This window comes from Cydia splendana, chromosome 1, assembly GCF_910591565.1.
Source record: "Cydia splendana chromosome 1, ilCydSple1.2, whole genome shotgun sequence".
NCBI classification, from domain to species: Eukaryota; Metazoa; Arthropoda; class Insecta; order Lepidoptera; family Tortricidae; genus Cydia; species Cydia splendana.
Window position 1 is genome coordinate 23,210,838 of NC_085960.1, and position 18,511 is coordinate 23,229,348.

The 18,511-nt window shown below is 38.1% G+C and overlaps 1 protein-coding gene across 1 annotated transcript in view; it reads right to left on the reverse strand.

The window, feature by feature from the left end:
- Window positions 1-7,457: 7,457 nt before the first annotated feature.
- LOC134797654 (phospholipase A1 1-like) overlaps window positions 7,458-18,511 on the reverse strand; it is a 93,606-nt gene continuing 82,552 nt past the window's right edge. The window contains exons 6-8 of the mRNA XM_063769999.1: window positions 13,729-13,920; window positions 13,319-13,496; window positions 7,458-7,604 (exon numbers count right to left, since the gene is read on the reverse strand). Of these exons, the coding sequence (XP_063626069.1) occupies window positions 7,547-7,604; window positions 13,319-13,496; window positions 13,729-13,920 (428 nt within the window). The 3' untranslated portion in view covers window positions 7,458-7,546. The remainder of the gene's footprint in view (window positions 7,605-13,318; window positions 13,497-13,728; window positions 13,921-18,511) is intronic.

Consider the following 18,511-nt stretch of genomic DNA (forward strand, 5'->3'; position numbering starts at 1 on the left):
TTTGTTTATTCACAGGCGTTATGTCCAGGATACTTGTGTTGATCTAAGAATAAAATAATTATCATTCAACGTTGTAGTTTTATTATGTAACCTTTTCCTTATAAGTCGGGATAAGCGTTGCTCAGCGACAATATTTATTTGAATTCCGTAGATTCATTTCCAATGTGCTCGATAGTCGTGTGAGGCACGAAATCCGTGAATTTTTTCTTCGCAAGTGTGATGAAATACATTGTGTGTAACTCCAAAATTGCGAACTCAAGGCTTTAATTCCATCGCCTCCAAAATTTCACTTACCCCCCACGTTGCACAATGTACCTATATAAGGTACTATATTAATTGCACCTCCATAAATGAAGGCAATCTCTGTTAACGAGAACCTCTATGTATTTGACACAAAAAAATCTGATCATGAATATTTGGGTACGACCTGCTTAAATGGAAACCCTGGTTAATTGACACGAAATTGCCGGTCCCTTAAGATTTCAACTATTCAGGTTTCACTGTACAGTCAGCTGCAGAGAGAGGCGCCCCCCTGTAAATAAATTATTATGCAGGGGGGTCACCTATAGTCCTATATTGACTCGGAATCCATAGTAAGGGCCGCCGTTGGCGATACTCACCCATTCCCGATCACAGTTGGCGTTCACCAAGGCTCAGCCCCGAGTCCTTTTCTGTTCAGCGTAGAGAACGGCGGTCTGAAACTAAATGTTGCGAAGACCGAGTACATGGCATGTGGCGGCACGGACCCCGACCCCATAAAGGTAGGAGACGAATTTGTCGTGAAAACGAATAAATTCAAATACCTTTTGTCCGTGCTGCACGAATCTGGTGAAATCGATCACGACGTCCAAGCCCGAATAAGTGTTGCTTTGGCAAAATGGCGAGAAGTAACCGGTGTCCTCTGCGACCCAGGATACCGGTGAAGCTAAAGGGCCTTGTGTACAAGAGCATCATCCGCCCAGTCCTACTATTATGGTAGCGAGACCTAGCCTGTCCTCGGAAGACATGTCCAGCAGCTTCACGTCACGGAGATGAAGATGTTGCGATGGATGTTTGGCGTTACTCGATTAGATCGCATGCGTAACGAACACATCCTTGGCAGACTTGGAATCCGTGACGTAGCGGATAAGCTGCTGCAGAAAAGTCGTATCCTATGGTATGGCCATATAAGCCGCAGACCGGTAGACTACGTAGGAAGTAGATGCCTCGACCTCACTATCCAAGGCCCAAGATCACTCTGCCGCGGTAGGTCTAAGAAGCGCTGGCTGGACGCCGTGATAGTGGAGATGGAAGAGAACAATCTCACACCTGAGGATTCCGAAGACCGGGCAAAGTGGAGAAGATTGAGCAGGAAAGCGGACCCTGGTGCTAGGCCGGGGGAAACGCTAGGATGAAGAAGGGGGGGGGGTCACCTCTCTGCAGCTGTACCTACTGTACATTTATTTCATTTATTTACTGGTTTACGTCGGTAGGCTGATTACCTCCCTAGGGTTTTATTTTGTTATTACTCCAGCTAAACTTGCGTGAAATACAGCAATTGTGATGAAAATAGAAACACTAATAAGTGTAGAACATCATTATATAGGTACCTACTCGTACTGTAGGAAGGCCATACTTAGAACTTTAAATACATAATGAATGTAATGATAGCGGTTACTGCATATCTATCGTTTAAATATTCCTATTATGTTTGATGATTAATTGACCAGTCAATATAACAAAAAGGCCTATATTGATTACATGGTTATTTATTCAGAATATATAGTAAGTGGTAAACATGCTGAGACAAGTCATCATAATTCTTAATATTTTAGTTTCGTTCTTTTTATGTAAACCTAACATGAACTTTGTGAGTATAATTAGTGGTTAATAAAAAATGCAAAAATCAGCATCAATGTGTAAAACTGGCTAAAGAATGACTGCCTTATGCTATCATTTAACTTTTATTAAAAAAAACAAGAGAATGATTAATTATAAGAAGTTTTTTCAATCGCTGCTACGAAGAATGCAGTACTTATAAATACTTTGGTTTTGGCTGAGTCTGCGTATTACCAAATGGGTCTTTAAATTGCACGTCTCATTGAGTTAATAATTTGTGTTGCGACATACAAAGCGTTCATTATTCTGATTTAAATTTCAGGAGATTATACGTTGCAGATTATAATTAAAGATTAATGCAGATTATACGTTAAATTTTTCAAAAAGAAAACCATTTTGCCCTCTTTTTGAACGTACCGTCATCGCGTTTTCAATCGAAACGATATTCGGTACAGATCGCTTAGGCATGACTTGTATTATCAAGCGCGACTTCAAGTGCCTATGGCCATAAGAATGGTTTTACATAATTAAAACCAATAACAATTGACTCATGAGCAGTCAGTTTCAGCCAAACTGCCGCTGAGGGATAAGGGTAATTTCATTCGGGGTCGGAATGGAGTGTGGCTATTTTATGTATTATATATTAAATAATATTACCTATTCTATGTTTTTAGGTAGCCAATAACTACAGTAATCAACCTACCTTCATAAACCAGTAATGAAATATGTACTACATAACCCTATTTTAACGGATTATATCGTGTAAGTATATAATGAATTTATACATCCCGACGTTTCGAACTCTTTACAGCGTTCGTGCTCAATGGGAGACAGGAGACAATGACGATATAATCCGTTAAAATAGTTGTTTCATGAGTAACTTAACTATCGTTACCACGATAGATCGAAGACAATATCCTAAATTTTATCAAGTACCTACTATGTATATATTTTAGGGCCCATATAAAATGCGAATAAATTCCATTACCGTCTGTTCCGGACCAAAACTAAGAAATTGTACTAAACTGGAGGCAAATGTAACAGGAGAATCAACAATCTACACGAACTTTCAAGTTTTAAAAAAGTGCTCACCTACCAAGGTAAATATTTCCGTGACCGACATGCTTTTAGGTGGTAAAGTTTAAAAACTTACTTAAACGGGTACATAACCAACCTAAACCATCTGGCTCGGGTGCACGGAGCGGGTGCAAACCCGCGATATAATCGCAGATAAAATTCGTCGCACGCGTCCGCGCCACTTTGCGTTCCGCATATTATTTTTCAATAGGCGGTCACCCGCACACCGTGCAACTTGCGCAAGATATAGTGGAGGCATTTAAGGATTTGGACGTAACTAACGTAAGACACACACTTTTATATTGAAGCGAAAGTTCCATTTTGTTCTCTGATATTAACATTAATAAAAATATTTTGACACAACTTGATGTATATTTCAGAAATTGTATAAGAAGAATTTGTTTTTCGCTCCTAAATCAACAATCACTGTTAAAATAAAAAAAAATTACTTGGTTAAAATAAAATACATCAAATTGTGTAAACATAGTTTCTATAATGTACAGAGAGGAAAATGGTGACTACGTTTGTATCGAGAAGCAGTCGTCCCCTTTCCTCTTTAAGTATTTTGGAATACCTACTCAAAAATCGCTCAAGAAAACGAGGCAAAAGAAATTTTTGTACAATACAACTGCTGACAACAATAAATTCGTTTTAGGAAATTCGTCTCACGCGCACCAATTAGTGCGAGCGAGATGCCTAATGACAGGGCCACTGAGTTTATTGATTCGTGGACAGGACTCTGATGCTGTTTCACACACACTAATCTATTATCAAGGTCGTATCAAAACAAGATCCAAACCTTGAAACAGAACGGCCTTTTAATTCAGAATCGGCCTTTGGAATAAGAATTTAAAAAATAATATCTTTCTAGGGGAAAATTGTTTCATTGGCGCCAAATGGTAAGGAACTAACAAGACTTCAAATGAATAAACCCTGTGAACATCTGTTTCTCCGCCCTCTGTTCAACTCTTTGTTCAATTTAACAAAAAACTGCGAAGTATTAGAAGTAAGTTCATTTATTTCCAGTGATTGTGTTTTCTAGCGACTTAACGGTGACTGGCTTTTTTTTATTTATTATTATTAATACACAGTACAGAGCTTATAATTACCTATACAGGTCCCTGCAAAACTGTATTTACAGTTTGCCTGCAGGTAAGGGTCTCTACATACACATGTATTTTTAAGTACTAATTTTAAATTATTATTAAATCTAAACACTTAAGTGGCACTTGCACCTGTGTTTCAATTTATCACCACTCGTTGCGAATTTCCTACTTTTCGCACTTGTATCGTAATGTACTATTACAAACCTACTTATGTTGTTCATATACCTACTTAGTACTTAAACTACAAAAAAAGATATATAAAACAGCGAAGATCATCATGGGGCTCCTAACAATGCTTTTATATTGATTTCAGAACGATTATTCAAGAACAATCGATGTTGGGCGTATAGCTAGCGAATACTTCGCCGGCAATTTCTTTTACGGGAACCTCACGCTTCGAGCCCAGTATTATAATGACGACTGCAACTTTGCATGTGTAATTTTAAAACTCTCACTGACACCGAAGGAATAGATTGACGTGTTTCTGCCGTGCTACACCAAACCTGGGTTTGCGATTTTTGGGTAAAACGCACTTTTCTTTTTTTGTAAGCCACATGGATAGGTACTTAAATAAAATATATGACTGTTGTTTTTCTTATATACATTTCTTTACCATTCGGAAATCACAGATTTGACGTGTAAGAGAAACTCCGGATACCTACATGTACAGATGAGATGTAGTGAATAATCCTTTACCATCGTATTTTCACGGAAACGCACGAACGTGTTATGCTATTTCAGTCAGTTTCAGTACCTTAAAAAAGTAATGAGGCGTCATGAGGTTAACTGACATGACAAATACGAAGGATTGTTCACAACATCTGTAACTAAAAGTGGAAAACAAATTGTTTAGGGCCGACACACATACCCACGATACGACGCCGTATCGTGAGACGACGCGACATCGTCTCACGTTGCGACGTCGTGTAACGTTACGACGTCGTATCATGGCGCGATACGACGTCGTGTCGCGGCACAATACGACGTCGTGTCTGGACATTTTACGACGTCGTGTTACGTTGGGCGCCGTAACGTGGAAATCTACGATATGCATTGATTAATTCACGACACGATAGCGTATCGTAGTATTAGTCGACCACAATCAGACTACGATTCGAAAGTACCGTTAGCACAACAAATTAATAATTATACTTATATGTCATATGCCTTCATACTACAAGTCCATGCACTTTTTTTTTCATAATGGCGTGACCATTGGGCTCGCAAGACAGCTCGCAAAGGCTCTAGTAGATAATGGCAATGACGGTAAACACTGTAAACAGTCACTACATGCATATATTTTAGCGCTATTCTTAATACATATTATGCTTTTTAGGGTTTCGTACAAAAAAGGTGGTTCCGTACAAAAAACCCTTATGACTCTGTCTGTCCGTCTATCTGTCACGTCTTTCATAACATATGTATCGCCATATATGTCAATAAAATATGAATCGTGGAAAATTATTGATTAAGAATTTTCCACAAATATTGAATTATTTGTATAAAACCGTTTAATACAAGTAATTCAATATTTGTGTAATAGACAACTGTATTTTTTTGTTTTCAAAGCTTTAAATCTTCTTCATACAGGAGTAAGTACCTACCTATTTTCATTTATCTGCACACTCTACCATTAAGGGCCACTTGCACCATCCCACTAACCCGAGGTTAAGTGGTTAAACCTTTAACCCAGTGTCAAATTATACTGGTAACCATGGTAACATTTACGGCATGTTACTTCCATGACTTTGAAAATGTAAAAAACTATCGCAGGTAATAAGGATTGCAACAGACATGTTCTTGTTTTGCTGCTATTACCTCTAAGAAAGTTTACTCACTGTTTACGCCGTAGGTTTTTACGACACGACGTCGCAACGTCATACGGCATCGTATAGTGCTCACGATACGGCGTCATAGGTTTCTACGACACGACGCCGCAACGTGACACGGCGTCGTATAGTCCCCACGATACGACGTCGTAGATTTCTATAACACGACGTCGCAACGTTACACGACGTCGCAACGTGAGACGGCGCCGCGTCGTCCCACGATACGATGTCGTATCGTGGGTATGTGTGCCGGCCCTAAGCAAATTCAACGTGTAGCACATCATTCGATATGTCTTTAAAAATAAAATGAAGGTTGCACTTTTAGAAAAAATCATAGAAATAGGATGAACAAGAACAACTGTCAACGATCAAAAGTGTGTGCGACTGTGCGTAAATTGTATATGTGAGATCAAAAATAGTGATATCATGTTACAACATATTAATAATCTATCGGTGTTTGATTGCTTTATCGACTACTTTTTCAAATGTGTTATTTTAAACGTCAAAATTCTACGACATTATGTATAAATAACACTTGCACTGCGTGTGCTATCAAAATCGTTGCAGACTTATCTTAGTCTAACTCTTACTGTGTTGGAAAGTGAAGTTTAAATTTACCGCTAAACATGTGCACCTTCAAAAAGGTATAACAATCGTTATTATTTGAAGTCGGTTATAAACCGAGGTTATAAAGGTTAATATCTTAATGATGTCTTGTGAAGAAATAATTACATAGATATTAATATACTTACCGACGAGTTATCGATACAGTCATATGAACATTTGGTTAAGCCCTAGCGTAAAGTAACAGTTTACACAAAATATTCTAAATTATTGACTAATATGATAAAATACGGCTTCTTACACTTTTTATGCTGTTAATTTGACAAAAATCCGTTAAGAAAATTTCGCTCGGAATACTAATCATAATTACTGTGAAATGAGTATTTGCTAGGATTCTTTGGCCCCGTGACACTACAATCAGGCACACTACAAGACGCCGTCTTCTGTATATTTTTCAAATTAATAATTGCGGTGATACGCTCTTGGCCATCTGCGGCCGTTGTCAAACTCAAAAATGGTCACGTTTTCTCATTTGTAGCCTGACTCTTTCGCACTCATGGGATGTTCAAATACGTGATGGCTTCGCTTTCGCACACTTGCTGTCTTTAAGCGTAAGCAAAAATGACACGTCTCTGGAAAAAATCGCACCGGAAGTCAAAAATATTATAATAATTTTAAAAAAAGCTTTATAAATACTTCCCACAATACTTCCCACTTATATTTTAAATACGATCGTTTGAGCCATCAATGAGTTTTTTCAATACAATTTTGCTTGTAAGTATGGATTTTTGTACAGTCATGACGGCACGGAACGGTCCATCGTGTTTGGTGGACACGCGCTTAGCCGGTTTATTTTGTTATAAGTTTTTGTAATGAGTTACGCTGAATTCTGCAGGACTCGCTCCTGTCTGGCCAAACAATCATGTCGATCAGATCACTGATCACTGCAGGCCATTCATTTATTATATGAATTCATAGTTGCAACAGTAGGTAAATTTATGAGAGTCACATTCTGGACAAGAGAAACAATGCATTAATTAAACACATTTACTTCTTAAAACGAATATGTATGACCAAATAAGTTATTAAATATATTTTATGTACAATTAAAAATATTAAATTAAATAACGCATAAATTACTAATTTATAAAATTAATCGAATGGGCATGCTTCTTCGTGATCTAGACTGACGCAGTACATGCCTCGACACCTGCAAAAAGATGTTTATTTCATTATGTACACTCAGACATAAAATGCATAATAAAATGTATGATAATTGATAACTCATACAAAGTTATAGGTGTCGGAAGAAGAGTTGAGAGTGTATTACACACACACACGCTTATAAAAATCAAAAAGGTAGATAAATGTACGAATTAATGTGAATGTGATTTAAACGCACTAAGTACATCGTTTTTAGTTAAATAATTATGTAACTTGAATAAATGTGACTTTATCTCTGCTGCCGATACCTCTTAAAATAGAAAAACGTGATAACGCGCATGAAAGCATCAATGCTTGGTAACATTTATTCCTTATTTATTTATTATGCTTGGTAAATTATGCATGTTTTCTTTTCTCAAGTAAGTGAATTATTGTTATTCTTTTTGAGAAAAATAAAGATCTTTAAACCGATTTAAGAGCACTTAGCAACTTCAAGTGTATTAACCTAGTGCATGTGTGTGTGTAATGAGGGCTGTTATATTACGTTGGTGATGTGTACAGTCGACGTCAAAAATATGTTTACATTTTTTTGCCTTATTACAAAGGAGTAAGGTGCAAAAGTGTAAACATATATTTGACGTCGACTGTACCTAATTGGGATCATAAGGACAAGTTTCTGGACGAGCCCTAGGTATATATTATATGTAAGTGTGCCTAAATTAATGAAGCCTCCTGCTGCATGCCAGCTTGATATTCTATGTCAAAACAGTTTGAAAATCCGCGATAGATAAAAATGGCTACAAATTCAAGTAAATACCAATATACAGGTACCGAAGTTTTAAACTGAAATAGATATAATACACTAAATTTATAAATTTGCTAAAATACTATTCGATAATGGTTCTGTGTAGTAAATGTAGCACGGTGACCCACAGAAATTTTCTGGATTGTTGTTCCTGCCACTCCAGGTACTGCCTAGACTGTCTAGAAGAAATGGGCGTAAGTTTTAAACGGTTTACCCTTATGACCATAGAAAATAAAAGTAACTGGAAATGCCGTCACTGTAACCAAAATTATGGAAAGACGAATATCGTTAATAAAACCAAGAAGTCAATTACTCCTATACCGAATCCCAGTACTTCCAACGCTCCTTCTGTTCCTATCTACGAAGCAGATAACTCCATGTTTGGAAACATCACAACACGGCGAGAGCGGTCTCCAAATGTACTAAATACTAGTGTGCAGTATTGCAATGAGACTTTCCGCGACGACATTCTTTACTTTGAAAGTATTCGATCTATTGTACGCCAGGAAATTGAAGAATCATTTAATGAACGTCTAATAGATAAAATTTGCAAGAGGGTGTCAGATGAATTAATCCCGACACTTATTAATAAGATTACTGCCGTACTACACAACAATGTTACAGGACTAAGTGAGCACAATGCTCCCATTGCAACTGCCGGTCCCGTCGCTACATCTGCCCCTACCTACACCTCCACCCCTGCTGCTCCCGTCGCTACATCTGCCCCTACCTACACCTCCACCCCTGCTGCTCCCGTCGCTACATCTGCACCTGCCTACACCTCCACCCCTGCTGCTCCCGTCGCTACATCTGCACCTGCCTACACCTCCACCCCTGCTGCTCCCGTCGCCGCTTCTGCTACCACCACCGCAACTACCAATACTTATCCATCCTACGCCGCTGCCGCCGCCGCTGTAACCACCACCACAGCACCAGCTTCTCCTATCCTACTACCAGTCCAGCCCGTTATTCGCTCCAGTCCCAAGGCAAGAACAAACAACGATTCCAAACCTAACAACAACAAAGACAATCAAGTGTCTACTACTCCTGCCGCACCGCTTAAGGTACCACCATCAACATCTCGCGAAACAAATCCAACCCAAAATGGCCTATCAGAAATTAACGACCATAGAAAGTCACTAAAGGGAATCACACGGGGCTGTGCTACCACTTGCATTTCTCAACTCCAAGCGTCTGAATGGATGAGACAAATTCACCTATATTATGTGAAGTTGGGAACCCCCGATGATGTAGTTAAAAATCATTTAAAAGTTATTACAGGTTATGATTGTGACACATTTAAAGATGAATGTCTTAAATCCCGCGGTCAATATGCTTCATTTAAGCTTACTGTGCCATCGAGTCTGTTAGATAGAATTATGATCCCTGATAACTGGCCAAAAGACGTATGTGTCAAACCTTGGAATCAGCCCTTTCGACAAAATTACGCAGACAAAAACAATACATAACAAAAACCGCTTTACTAGAATACAAATAATATACCAAAATGTTAGGGGACTACGTAGCCGAACCTCGCTCTTTTATAGAAATGCCCTCGCAAGTGCCTGTGACATATTTGCGCTCACTGAAACATTTCTAACTAGCTCGATACAAGATGCTGAGCTCTTCCCGTCGAACTACACCGTGTTCCGTAAGGATAGAGCAGGCGACGCGGGATGGGGAGGAGTTCTGCTAGCAGTGAAAGATATTTACAAACCTCAGTTAGTAATGCAAATTGATGGCTTGACACCAGACATGGAGATATTATTTGTTATACTTCATATTAAAAATAATAAAATTCTTATATGTGTAGCATACCTACCGCCAAATTATAATAGAGATCAGTATCTTCGCGTACTAACGTGTATTGAGAATGCAATTTGTACATTTTCTACCATAAAATCCATTATTATTGGCGATTTCAACCTCTCCTCATGCACAAAAACTGTAGTTGACCAATTTAACTGTTTCACCGAATTTTGCAAACTTAGGCAATTAAACAAAATTTGTAACGAATATGGAGGCATTTTGGATTTAGTTTTAACTAGTCTCAGTGACGTGTGCGTGGGTAGCGATGTCGAGCCGTTGATACCAATAGATCCATATCACCCACCTTTAGGAGTGACTGTCACCCTGCCAAGAGGACAGGCAAGACGGACCACATTATCTTCACCGTCACGTAGTGTTGAACATAGTGATGCTCCGACCGGATGGAATTTTTTTAAAGCTGATTTCCCTGCCTTGTATACAGAACTAGAGTCTATTGACTGGTCTGATGTTCTTAATTCAAATAACATTGATTCTGCGGTAGACGTTTTTTACAAAAAACTCTACGGCGTTTTCAATGTTACTGTGCCCAAACGTTTACCCAAAACTAAAGTATATACATATCCATCGTGGTACACACCGGAAATCAAAAAATATATCGAACTAAAATACTATCACTTAAAGAAATTTAAATCATTAGGCCTACAATTTAACCTCGAAATGTTTAAATACTACAGGTCTCTCGTAAAGGAGTTAATTAACAAATCTTATAAAAAATATCTTCATGATATTGAATGTAATATAAGTAAAAACCCTCAAGCATTTTGGAAATATGTAAAAAGTAAACAACAGAATAGAAACATAATATCTGAATACATATATAAAGGTAAAACAGTCGTTGATCAAGAAGCAGTCGATGCTTTTGCGTCCTTCTTCAGCTCCGTATTCCAGCCTGAAGCTCCGCAACTAGATCCCAAAAAAGCGGAACTGGAGGCTGGTAACAACAATGAATCTATGATTGCTATCCCAACTATCAGTATTTCAGAAATCAGAGCCGCTATTCGGAAACTCAAACCTAAGTCGTCAGCTGGGCCTGATGGTATACCCCCGTTTCTAGTCAAGGACTGTGTATGCTTGTTAGAACACTCGTTACTTCACATATACAACCTATCACTCAAGCTGGGCGTATATCCATCCCAATGGAAGGTCTCAAGAGTGACCCCAATTCCTAAGATAAGTAAGTCCTCCGATATCACAAACTTCAGGCCCATTGCTGTATTGTCCGTGTTTGGAAAAGTGTTTGAGACCATTCTAAACCACTGCTTACTTAATCAGATAAATCGTAAATTAGTAGATTGTCAACATGGATTCCGCGCTTCACGATCCACTACTACCAACCACATTTGCTTCTTTGATAGCGTTTTGCGCCAAATGGATACTGCACGACAAGTTGATGTTGTTTATTTCGACTTCAAGAAAGCTTTCGACTTAGTTGACAACGATACTCTCCTATGCAAACTGTCAGCCTTAGGTTTCACCCCTCAACTTCTTGTTTTCTTCTCTGACTACCTCAGGAATCGCACACAATATGTCCAATTAAATTCTTACCAATCTGAAAGGTATTACACTCGTTCCGGGGTTAGTCAAGGTAGCACTCTGGGGCCTACTCTTTTCTTAATCATGGTCAATGATCTGCCAAGTAATATATCAGGCGTGGAATCACTATTTTATGCGGATGATCTTAAAATAATTCAACCGGTCGTAAATCCATCCGACTGTACGGTACTCCAACAAACAATCAACATGGTTGACAGCTGGAGTAAAACAAACCGCTTGTACCTAAATGAATCTAAGTGCAAAGTAATAAGTTTTAGCCGGTCTGTAGATTATATCCTCCAGACATATACTCTTACTAACATTCCCCTTGACCGAGTAACAGAAATAAAGGATCTAGGGTTAACACTCGACACTAAGCTAAACATGCACTCACACATTATAAATATTTGCAAAAGTGCCTACAAAATTTTAGGGTTCATTATTAGAACGACTTCTGAATTTCGTGACCCTAAAATCGCAATAATTATTTATAATGCCTATGTTCGCAGCAAGCTTGAGTACAATTCTATCGCATGGGACCCTCGGGAAGCAAAATATACCATAATGGTCGAGCGCGTCCAACGTAAATTTGCTAGACATCTTTACAAAAGGTATTACGGATACTACCCATACTTATTTCCGTCATCCTTTGTATTGGGAATGGTAGGGTTAGAGTCTCTCGAGCTAAGGCGTAAGCAAACGCTTGCCTTACACTATTGTCTGCTTTTAAGAAATCGTATTGACAACCCATCCGTTCTGGAGCGTATGCGTATTTTTACCCCAGACAACTACATAGCTGCAGTAGGGCGTAGCGCACGTAGAGCCAGAAACCTTTTTGCATATCCAAATGTTCGCACCTATCACGGTTCAAACGCACCCACGTACCGAGCAATAGAATTACTAAATAACTTCATAGCTACAGTCCAAAACGCAGACATATTCGCAGACAAGTGGCCGTCCCTACAACGTAGTATCAGGATTTTTTTAAACTCTACCTATGTTATTTAATATTAGATTCTTTTTTTTATCTCTATGTAACTTAGTAATACATAATATGTATGTTCAATTATAAAGATAAGTGTGTAATACAATAAGTGTACCTACTAATTTTATGATACTGACTGATACTGACAACATATATGTACCTAATTAACAGTATAAGTGCCTTGGCTGGAGCTGTAAACTTATACATAGTGTTTGAATAAAGAATAAAGAATAAAGAATAAAGAAAAAGTGACCAAGTCCCCTGGTGGCCGAGGCGGGAATCGAACCCGAAATATTTCATAAAATAATTTGATTTGTTCCTTAGTTGTACCTACGGAAGTTTTCTTATTGTATTTCTTAATATAGACGTATTTTCTTTTATATTCTGAGTGCCTGAATAAAAAAGGAAAACGACTATCAAAGAACTTTGCCATTATATTTTTCAGTCAAGTCAAGATACATAAAGGTCACGCCATGTACAGTCGAGGACATAAATATGTATACATTTTTTCACCTTATTTCAATGGGTTAAGGTGATGAAATGTATACATATTTATGTCCTCGACTGTAGGTCACCGGGACGGTAAATATTACAACTGGATACTCACGTATCCGGAGTGGCTTCGCCTATTCGCACGGCCCGCCTATCAAAACGGATGCCCCAGCGGCCGCGATCCTTCGGGCAGTTGGAGTCGCACGGCACCCCGACCAATCGGATGCTCCTGTTCTGTCGCACACTCGCCGCAAAATAGCAGGAACTCATGAAATGGCTGCATCGGGCTATCCCTGTGTAAAATAACAACACAGACTTAGGATCAATGTGGTAATAAAAAAAAGATGAAACGATACATCAATATTTCAACGTTATTTATTACTATTCCATTGATCCAATGTTAATGTACCTACATGTAGGTATACATAATAACGTATAGCGAGATCTGTACCGGTGCCTGCAGTTGTAAATCAATCTGTACTTTATCTTAGGGGGTCGCCGGTATGACAGACAACGTTTACTCACGCATAAAGTGTCCCTGACAGCCAGGCTGGGTCCTGCCGCCGTTGACGCAGAAGTCGGCGTGGCCGATCAGGCCGGACTCGCCCAGGAAGCCGGCGTTCGTGTGGATCACCTGTACTACGTGCGCGTCGTGCCGTGTCAGACGGTACTGGCTGGAGCCGTAGGCGGATGCTAGCGGACGCGCTGGGTCTAAGCCTGAAAAAGTAACAGACTTCAATATTTCATAATCTTTGACAGAAAAAACCTACTTCACTGAAATGCCACTAAAATTATTTACTACCGTAAAGCATCTTCTAACAATTACATTTATTAGTACAAAGATGTGAATTACTTGTCGATAAGGTAAAATCTTTGGACTCATTTTAATTGATAAGAGACTATGGTCGTACGACCGGGATAAAACGCCGTGAATTGCATGGTATAATAATATACTCCGCCTGGTACTCCATTCCCGTCTTTTCTAGGTCACCTAACTGACACGGGCCTACGTCATCATGCGACAGCGCTATATGATAATATGCGCTAGCGCTATATATAGCGGCCATGTTGTTGTGACGTAGGCCCGTGTCACTCTGGGAATGGAAGACCATGTTTTATTAGACTATGGTGAATTGCACGTTTTTGTCGTGTACAGTACAGACGTAACTATCAGATAAGCAAAGTTTAAAATGTGCTTGATCATTTTACGAGAATGTGTTAGATTGTTTTACGAGGTTAAGTAAGTTTTTAGTGTAGGGGTAGTGATCCCTACCTCCAACTTTAAAGTTACATTTATAAATTGATCAACTCCCCTTTTTAAATCAATGTTAGTAGAAAGGACCAACTCTGCGAAAGGAAATTACATAATCTCATCATCATTTGCAATTATAATTAAGTCTAGGTATACCAGGGACCAATATGTAAATTGGTTCGACCTGCCATGTTGTCAAGCTTTTCGATAATATCGAGGCAAACATTCATAAATATTCTTTAATTAATATAATATAATATAATGATTAATGAACATGGAGACCGTAAACAAGTGATTACAATGTGTTATTCAACTTTTTTATCGACTAGGTACCTAAGTGTAGACATGCTAGGTACTTATAGCAGGTTTAGTAAGGAACACAAATGTATGGAACAGCATGCATGCACTTTAGTCTCAGGCGATGTCGCTATTTTTGGGCAAGGCTCTAGACGAAATATTTCGAGTGTAGTGATTGTAACCGTAAATCGTTTTGACATCTGCACACCGAAATAATTATATTTTAAAATTTGAGTAGTTAGAGTTAGACCAAGAAAAGTCTGCAGAGATTTTGATAGCCCACCACTAGGGCTTCCAATACCGGGATCCCGGGATCCCGAAATACCGGGATCCCGTCTGTGAAAACGCATTTTTCAATACCGGTATTTTTTAAAGCAATACTGGGATCCCGGTATTTTCAAAAACAAGGAAAATATGCCGATTATACCGTTTAAAATCCATCAAAATGAGTAACTTCGGCTGTATCAAGAATATTACTTGCCCATTTAATGAAAACAAGATCATTCAATTGGATCAAGGTCGGTGCATATGCATAGATAAATATTTGGTAATGAATTCTGATGTTCAGGATATGATATTAATATAGTTAGTTCTTAAAATTATATCTATGATTGGAAACTAATGAGCAAGGAATTGTAGTATGGCAAACGAATTTTTAGTGGCAAATTTGAATATAGTTGGCTGGTTAATAAACCAGCCAACCTAATAAGGTTGAACTAAAAATGTGACTGGTAACAGTGGTGAAGTTAACAAGGCGGATAAAATGATTGCCAACCTGGAGGGTGAAATGATAATACATTGCAGTAATACTCCCTAGTATTACTGCAATGTTCTACCGCCAGAGTGCAGCACTAATTTGTTTAGTAAACCATAGAGTAACTTATACATACTACGCCTTCCTTTTGACAAGTTTTACTATGACATTCATGCATCAAGGCGGTTTGTTTACAGGTGGCTTACCGCTAAACGCGAAAATCGTAATTTCGTTATCTGTTTCTCTATCGATCGAATAAGCAAAAGTGATAGAGAGGTAGAAACGGAACTTTCGATTGTAGTGTTTCACGGTAGGCCATGTGATTGAGTTAGAGACGCCCTCTATGCAGAGTTTTGCGTAATATTCCCTATTATTGCAGACGGCGATTATTGTTTAATATCCTAAGCTAAAGACATACATATCTGGTGTTACAGTGAGCCTTTTTTTAATAAAACTCAAAGATTTTAAGCGATGCATAGTCAATACCGGGATCCCGGGATCCCGGTATTGATGAAGTCAGTTTCGGTATTAATACCGGTATTGGAAGAAGTCCGGTATTTGGAAGCCCTACCTACCACGCAGTCCAACTGTTATTTTAAACTTCAAACTTCTATAAAATTATGACATATTATGAATAACACTTGCACTGCGTGGGCTATCAAAATCGCTGCAGACTTTTCTTGGTCTAACTATATCTATTTGTAATGCACTATGGGGAGAACTAAGCATAGATACCTACGTATTTTTATAATAACTCACTTTGATTGATGATAGGTACAATTGGCCTGATGACAAATTTTGAAATCCCTTTTAATATTGTCGGTACACTTGTATTGGTTCCGAAAAACACAATATTTCAGCTATACTCATAAGATTTAAAATAAATAATTGCATTTTATTATAGCTAATTTAAACCTCGCGCGAAAACGCCTCGCACGCCATTTGTGACGTCATAAATTATGGTGGTAGATATTGTTTACATACTTACAGTTACGAATTTCCCTTGAATCCGAATGATATTGTTAATTCAGCACCATATATTACGATTAGGGATGATAAATACATTACAAAAATTGTTCACAATAAGTCATTTTATACAAAGACTCTCACACGGTTGCAATTTAAGATGAATTATCTAGATACATGTAAATTTTGAGTGAAAATCACCGAGCCCGGTTTTACTTTTTAATTTTTAATTTTTTCTAGTTACGACAGCCAACATGGCAATGATAGTTCCATTCAGCCAAATAATTAAAAAAGTTTTTTGGTGAAATATCGTATTATTTAGCATTTTATTTATATAATAACAAATAAATATTTACTTTATATCGTGTTATAATATTTTTTGGACGTAATAAATGTTTAGTGGCGAAACAATATTTTTTTTGAACCTCCAAACTCTTTGGCGAGTACGTAATGGATTACAGTCAATGAGGTTGTCTATGTTGCTCTAAGAAATATGTCATGCATTGATGACGTCAACTCTTACGTCGCCTCTGATTGGTGTTTCAGTCAAAATGGCCGAGTGGAGAATTTCGCACTTTTATTTTATTGAATATATTAATAATCCTTCAGTTTATACTGAGATTGGGCCATATTTTAGAATCATATTAACATATACGTTTCTTTGAAACCATTATTTCCATGATTCTTTGTTACTGTCATCAGGCCAATTAATATTTATTTACTAATGTTTGATTATCCAGACACTGAACAAGAAGATATGTGAATAAAAACTATAAAAACCGGTCAAATGCGAGTCGGACTCCTGTTCCAATGGTTCCGTACATTACCCAATTTTTACACGACTGCTCAAAAAAAAATAGTGTATTGTTTTCAGGGTTCATGTTTGTATGTGAGTTTCTTTATTCCACCATAATTAACAATGTATTCTTTTATGTGGAACGTGAAATAAAATGTTTTAAAAATCTGTAGGGATCGGATCAAAAACTAAGTAATTAAGTCCGACTCACGCTTGACTGCACATTTCTAATAGGTTTGTTTCCCTGTCATCTTTAGGTAAAGAACTATTTGGTGTATTTAGTTCAGAATTTTAGACCCAGTAGTTGGTCGGACAGACAGACAGACCGACGCACGAGTGATCCTATAAGGGTTCCGTTTTTAGGGTTCCGTATCCAAAGGGTAAAAACGGGACCCTATTACTAAGACTCCGCTGTCCGTCCGTCCGTCCGTCTGTCCGTCCGTCTGTCCGTTTGTCCGTCTGTCCGTCTGTCCGTCTGTCCGTCTGTCCGTCCGTCCGTCCGTCCGTCCGTCTGTCACCAGGCTGTATCTCATGAACGGTGATAGCTAGGCAGTTGAAATTTTCACAGATGATGTATTTCTGTTGCCGCTATAAGAACAAATACTAAAAAGTACGAAACCTTCGGTGGGCGAGTCCGACTCGTTTTACTTTTGAAGTACAGAACCCTACAAATTCTGAAACTTGCATAATAATTATAGCTTAAGCACCGATGTTATATAATATAACAACAACGCCCCTTAGGCAGAATAGTGGCTTCAGTCTTTTATCAGTAAAACAAACGCAAGTTCTTGTAGTTTTATCAATAGCTCTTAGGTATATCGGGTGTCCGTAAAACCAACGCCAAGACTTAAAGGGCTTATACATTGTGTTTTTATTGAATTCCGTTAACTTCGGGGTTTGGTTAAGTTAAGTTAAGTTACGTTTAAGAAAAGTAAATAATGGCATACTTACTTAATTTTCAAAAAATATTTTTTAACTTTTTTTTATAAACAGTAATTTTCTCCAACATGCAATGAAATGTCGTCGTTACGTGCGTTATAACAAGCTTCTTCGAAGTATCACGTTTCGGGCGGAGCAACTCGAGAGAACTGTAAAGGAATTTCATACAAAATGGAAGTGGTAAGTCGAGAAGTTTTTTTTTTTTAATTTCCAGTTCACAGATATTTGTGACACAGCATCGTGGCATTCAACCATTTAAAAAAACTATAGGCAGTATTTGCTTTATGGTGCATTTCTTTTTTTT